The sequence below is a fragment of the Electrona antarctica genome (genome assembly GCF_951216825.1).
Source record: "Electrona antarctica genome assembly, chromosome: 6".
Classification (NCBI taxonomy): Eukaryota; Metazoa; Chordata; class Actinopteri; order Myctophiformes; family Myctophidae; genus Electrona; species Electrona antarctica.
Window position 1 is genome coordinate 626,091 of NC_136811.1, and position 7,073 is coordinate 633,163.

The 7,073-nt window shown below is 41.6% G+C and overlaps 1 protein-coding gene across 1 annotated transcript; it reads left to right on the forward strand.

Moving 5' to 3' along the window:
* Positions 1-2,663: 2,663 nt before the first annotated feature.
* LOC306924811 (uncharacterized protein) lies at positions 2,664-4,413 on the forward strand. The gene is made up of 4 exons (XM_079503461.1): positions 2,664-2,725; positions 3,264-3,435; positions 3,714-3,862; positions 3,989-4,413. Exons 2-4 carry the CDS (start codon positions 3,425-3,427, stop codon positions 4,222-4,224), a joined length of 396 nt encoding a protein of 131 aa, XP_079359587.1. The 5' UTR covers positions 2,664-2,725; positions 3,264-3,424; the 3' UTR covers positions 4,225-4,413.
* The last annotated feature ends 2,660 nt before the right edge of the window (positions 4,414-7,073 follow it).

Below are 7,073 nucleotides of genomic sequence, written 5' to 3' on the forward strand. Positions count from 1 at the left end.
GTGCTGCTGCTGCAGTTTGGGCCACCACGTGGTCATAGACCCGCTTGACGGGCAGGGTGGGATCCGCAGCGACCTGCAATTTAGAATTACAATTTACAATTTAGGCATTTAGCAGACGCTCTTACTCCAGAGCGACTCACAGTAAGCAAGCACCAACACATGATAATGGTAATACATCAAATTCATAAAAGACAGTCATCAAGAATCATAAGAACCTAACAAACCTGCTCAAGCATTTGCTCAATTAGAGCTGTGGTGGCCACAAGGTCATCCTCCGGCGGGTGGGCATGATCCCCTGGAGGCCTCAGCACGACGATGGCTGGATCATCGGCCTCGAGATCCAGCCACCGCGTGTGCAGGAACACACCGCACCCACGGTGGGCACATCGCCAATAAATCTTATCAGGTTTGGATTTATTTCGGACGTACCGAAAATTCTCCACTATGAGGGCTTTCCCTCCGCAACATGACTTGTTGAAGTTTTGTTGAACAAGAGAATTTATTTCCGGTGGGACGCTAATTTATAGACGTAAACTTGATTGATTATCACCTGTTTCCAATACATTGGATGACCGCCCCAAACTCATTGGCCTTGGCAAATGGAATACTTTATTTGCAACACGTAAAACCAATTTTAATGATGAGCGGTCTATCTGTGGTGATCAGGAACTGTCCGTGGTGCTGAACTGTCTGTATAGTGTTGAGGGCTGCGCGGGCTTATGCCCGTTGCAACGTAGCATCTAAGCCTGTATCGCTGGTACACCTTAGAGTCTAAGGTGTATCAGCGATACAAAATCGTTAAGCCATATAGTAAAACAAAGGCCTACAGTAGGAGTGGTAGAGGAGGCTAAACATAGCCACAACTAACACGCACATCTATGCTGGGTGCTGGATCAAATATTTCTAGTAGGAGTCAGTTCCACTATGTTAAAATATTTTTGCTGCAGCGTCTGGTTCAATATTACTATACAATATACCATGCAAAAATGTTATCCCAAAATGGGACAATCTTTGGGCAAGACCAGAAGGTGTGACCCAGTGTACTGGGAGATGTTGCATCTGTCACAAATGTCGGAGACAGCTGGATACATTTTGTTCGGTAGTGTAATCTGTGCATGACTTTAGAATGAACAAACTACAATCTGGCATTGACTAAGACAGAGTGAATTCTCCTCAAATAATGTCACATGCCTCCCAGGCAGACTTCATATCTTTGTCGACTGCATATTTCCGACTGCATATTATACCGCATATTTCAAATATAGTGTCCTGTCTTAATAACACTATAGCCTACCTAATGGGGGAATGGGGGTGCGACTGGAACAAACTCTGCAAATAATGTGACACTTCGATGTCAATACATCCTGACCTGATGAAGATGTATTGACATAGAAAAGTTGTCACGTTATTTGCCATAACGCTGTAAATATTAAAGGCTTCATTGCTCCAGTGCCTTCCTTATTCTAGAAAAGTATACACTTTGTAATAAGTATTTGTCAACAGAGAGCCAACACAGCCACAGCACACAGTGAAGTACTTGGTGTATGAGGATTGCCTGCTGGACCTTTTCCGTATTTGCCCCACATGCTCTAGTGTCTGCAAGGTGCGCACATTTGTAAAAGGAACTTTCCTTAGTGTGACGCAGACCTGCAGCCATGAGTTTTGTGAATTCAGCCGGAAGTGGAACAGTCAGCCACTGTTGCGCAGCACACCAGCAGGGAATCTGCATCTATCGGCTGCTGTCTACTTCACGGGCTCTTCTTTCATTCAGACTAACAAGGTTGGTAAGAAATAATGGAGTCTTCTCTTGCAGCTTTGTGTTTTCATTTTTCAGTGCATCCCACGGTGCTACAGAGGGATGTGGTATGAACACTGTTACAGAGGAACTTTCATATTTTTCATTGCAGGTGCTCAATGCAAAGAACGTCAGAACGTTCAGCAGGATGTCACACCGGAATCATGTGCACCAGTACATCGAGGCTTCCGTGCTGCATAAATGGCGGCTACACCAGGCGGGCTTGCTGGAGGGTCTAAAACAGAAGCAAAGAGTATCTCTTGGTGGAGACATGCGAGCGGACAGCCCAGGCCACTGTGCAAAGTACGGCTCTTACACCATGATGGACCTCAACACCAACAAGATAGTTGATACCCAGCTGGTACAGGTACATTGATTGTAAAACTAGAAAATGTGCTCAGTATAGCAATAGGCAGTGAGGCAGATCTGATATTCATGTGTGTGTTTATGATACACAGAGCAATGAAGTCAAGAGCAGTGTCCATATGGAGAAAGAAGGGCTGATCAGGACCTTTCCAAAGCTGGCGTGAAGGTGGATTACCTGGTGACAGGCCGACACAACCAGGTCCTAAAATATATGAGGGAGGAAAAACCCACTATTACCCACTATTACGATGTGTGGCATTTATGCAAAGGTAGGATATTATGGAAAATAGTGTTTATTGTTCATTTGTAGCACCGCTACACCATCCAATATTATATATTTTATATATTTTTAAACAGCTTTCGCCAAGAAGCTGGTTGCCATGGCAAAGTTGAAAGAATGCGTTAAGGTCAAGCTGTGGAAGAAGAGCGTCAAAAATCACCTCTACTGGTCTGCATCTGGTTCTTCAAGTGGAGAGGAAACGGTGGTTCATGTCCACGACAATCCACACTTCCCCAAGTGCCTCCATCCCCCCTCCACTGACGAGAACAAGTGGCTGAAGCCTGGTATGCCACTATTCAATAGCAACCTTTTGTCATTAGAATGCTGTTACTCAAGATCAGTGTTGATTTTGGCAGCCAATTTTAGTTTAGTCATAGTCTTTCGAATAAAATTCCATTTAGCTTTAGTCAACTAAATATAAGATTTCATCGACAAAATCTACAGGCGGCCTGTCATTTTCCACTTGCTGAAAATAGCCGATCTACAAGCTCACAACGCAGCGCAACACATGAGCTTGTAGATCTGCTATTTTCAGCATGCAACCCAGTGTAAAATCACTTGTGTCATTTACTTATACTGGATCTCTTGTCCACTAGTCCCTTCCTAACATTTCAGTCTAGTTTTTATTTGTCGACGAAATTGTGAATATATTTAGTCTTCGTTTTAGTCATCATAGCTTAGTTTTCATTTAGTTTCTATCTTTGCAAATTGGTCGTCGACAAACATTTTTAGTCATAGCTTTAGTCGACAAAATCAACACTGCGCAAGATGTAATCCACTGACTGAATGGATTTTATAATAGTATACTCTTTCCCCCTTTAGGATCAACGGCCATCCGCAAGCTGGAGACGGCATTGACGAATAAGCGCATTCTGGGAGATGTGAAGAAGCTGAGCCCTCTCTACCAGACATCTGCCTTGGAAAGCTACCATAGCGTAATTCTGAGATTCGCTCCGAAAAATGTCGCCTTTTCGTACTTAGGAATGCTTTGCAGGTAAATTATATAGTAATCATGTTGTCTATATTGTGTTGCAATACATGCAAATTATAGCATGCATAATATCAGTGTCTGAGTATTTAGAAAAGTGGTATGTATTATTTATTATTATAGTGCCATTTCATTTGGAAATATTTTGCATCTGCTGCTGCTTATGTGCTGCCAGTGTGTAAAAAAACAAAAAAAACAGCCACTTGAACAATGTAAAATGTTATCTTCTAGCCATCTAAAAACTATCTTGGGTTCATGATATCATCCCATTCTTCTCATTTCAGGCTTTACCTCGCCACATTACATTTCAATGAAAATGCTGGATGTCTCCAAGCGGTAACTGCGTCAGGAGTTCCGCAGCACAAAATAACGTTTCCCAAGGCCAAGAAAGGGGACCACGTTGTCAACAGGGTTAAGACCAACTATACTACAGGTTAGTTACATGCAATACCATGGTCATCAGTGGAAACTTTCCATTATAAATGCTCTAGTTGCAATTGAGACCATATGAATTACTCAAACTACTGTACATGCTGTTATGTGCTCTCATGTATTTTAGAATATGTGACAGAGCTTACAGACCTCCTCTTTGACGAGGTGTTCCCCAACCCTGCACATTTTGTGGCTGAGCTGGAAGAGGTGCCTGTCCCTGGATTCCTGTGCTCACAGTACGAGCATCCAGAGAAGACTGCTGCAGTTGCTGCACGTGTGTCCCGTTTCATCCGCCCAGAGCCAACGGAAACAACAGAGCCAACAAAAAAGAAAAGAAAAAAGAAAAAGAAAGCATCTGTGTAAAGCCTCTACCTCTAGGCTACTGGGTTTGACTTTAGTCGGACGCATGCAGCACGATTAATTCAATGTCCACAGCCGTTGCATACTTTTGGATATGTCAATCCATGTATTGATATCTACATTCTTGCAGATGCACTCAAAACATATACACGTATACAACTGTACACAAACAAAACACTGAACCACTGACCACACGGTGTGGTGGCACAAATAAATACAAAATAAACAAAGCATTTTAGCTCCAACAATCTGTGTAATTTTAGCTATATATATATATATATATATATATACACACACACACACACACAGCAACATACTGTTTTTTTTCAACAACAAAAAACTTAGGATTTAGAACAGTGGTTCTCAAAAATAGTACCACCGTATTGTGCCGAATATAAGACGACCACCATTTTTCAAGACTCATTTGTGGAAAAGGAACATTGAATGTCAAATAGTCTAGTCCCGATTTATATATATCGTCTTATATTCAGGCCAATAGGGTATCTCTACAAGCTCACAGCTTGTCACTTCGAGCCACGCTGCAAGCTTGTACATCTATTTTTGAACATCTCTGACAGTGTATAAACATTTTTACACTATTCTCTTTTGGGTGGCACAAAACATTTCGGATAGGGTATCCGTGGCCAAATATCATTTTGGGGGTATTTGGCACGAAAAAAAACCTTAGAAGGCTTTGAGAATTTAGAAGAATTTGTAGAATCGGCCTGAGGATTAAATGGAAGGCCTAAATCCAGTGTATTCGCCATCTTCATCTGGGTATTCATCGTGTATCCGATGCACAATGCAGGACGCATTGCAAGATTCTCCGGTTCCCTGCTCCCAGGCATCCCCAGCACCATGACACAAAAGATCTGTAGGCCAGGAAGCGAGCACGCCTGTAATGAGAAAATTAATACAATGACTTGTGTGCTGTTTTCTTTCCCTGCCTGAGGGTGGTGCTGTTAGCTGTTTTGTATTTTTCAGTTGAGTTACAGCCAGGTGGTGAATGCACTTGTGAAAGCTTGTTGACAGAACTTTTGGACAAAACGGGGAGAGATATTTCCCGCGAACTCTACAATGGACACGCCCCTACAGTCCTTGACAGAGAGGCCAGAAAATATTGCATTGTATTTCATCCATTTTTAAACATCATTCCTGAAACGTAGCGATTTTTTTCATCATTCAAATTTGGTCTGTTGGTTAATAACACATTACTCTGTGGCGTGACAAACTGGGAATACAAATTGTATAATATTTTTATTTTGCTTTACAGCCACTTTAAAAAATAAGAAGAAAAGAGAACTTAAAAAAACCCTTAAAAAAGTACGTGATTTATTCTAATTGTTGTTATTGCAATTTACGAGCTGCGTTCGCTTCCCACGTTCGCGCGTCTTACTTGTTTGTTTGAGAACAAGTATTGTTTATATGTCTGATATCACTGAAATAAAAAAAAAAACCCAGTTTTCTCAGCTTTTTGTTTCCAAAATGGCCGTTTTTCTGAAACCAAGCTTTATTCAACGGCCAATAACTTCAGAACGATAAAAGCAAACGACTCACTACTTTTTCCTGGGCAAAGTAGAGTAGTAGATCTTTCATTTGAGATCATTTTTGGGTCTTCAAAGATTTCTAACCATCATGGAAAAACTGGCACCTGTGAGAAAAACTTCTGACTAACTGTGGCACTGAAGGAGTTTTAACGTGAATGATATACTTGGTGGATCAAGGTACAGGGATTGGAATTGAGTATTCATACCTTCAGCATCACAACTTGGGGCATCTCGACTTTTGATGCTAGTTTGCTTTTGTATACCAAGTTTTCTAGGCCAGTGGTTCTCAAACGGGGGGGTTCCAGCCAGGTGGTCCCCAGCTATATGGACAGTTGGTAACCAAATAGACCCTTAAACACCCAGTGTAAAATTAAAGTAAATTTACCTGTAAGGGTCAATTTGGTTTAATTTTATACAGTTATATATTTAAACAACAATTTACAGAAGTTATTTTGATTGCCTGTTATCTAATGGTACCATATCAATCCAGCATGGAATTGTGGACTACTGGACCACTGGTTGAAAACCACTAGTAGAACATATAGGCCTACTTCTATACTGCAGGAAGTATACAGAAGAAAGGAGGGAATGGAAAGAGCTGGAGTAAGAATAAAAGGAATATTGGTGTAATGCAGTGGTTCCCAAACTTTTTCATGTCAAGGACCCCCAAATTGACACTAATTAGCCTGCTGACCCCCCATTTGAAAAGATATGCCAGGGACCCCCATAAGAAGTTTTTAACGGCTCTAGCAGTGATTCTCAAACCGTTTAATTTCAAGGACCCCCAGTTATACATGCATTAGTCTGCGGACCCCCATTTAATGGCATTTCTATCTCATGGACCCCAAATTATATTGTAAAATCAATGTCAATCTAACTCTGAGTGTACAAATGGAACCAAATGGACCCATGTACACTCAGAGTCCATTAGGTTCCAAACTTTCATTTTAGCTGGGGACACCCTGGAACTCCCTAAAGTACCACTGGGGGTCCCCGGACAACACTTTGGGAACCACTGGTGTAATGTATTTGCTATAATACAATGTATATGCTGCATAGGATTATTATATTTTTTGTTATTATTTGCACATTTAAAAACAACACATTTGGAGGGTTGTGCAGGTGAGATTTAGAACAACTGACATTGAATTGTTAGATGTGGTTTTCTATAAGTTTATATAGTTTATATAGTTCCATTCGCTGCTCCCCACTGTAGTACCATGGCTCCCTCTAGTGGCCGTTTATGGTACGCGCACCGTGCACGCTCCAGCGGCGCTAGTGCGCATGTCCACAACCCATGTGTGT

Bases quoted from the DNA above. Each gene is read 5' to 3' on its own strand.
- LOC306924811 (XM_079503461.1), top strand. The intron at 3,863-3,988 runs GTTAGTTACATG...CATGTATTTTAG, and splicing joins TAAGACCAACTATACTACAG to AATATGTGACAGAGCTTACA.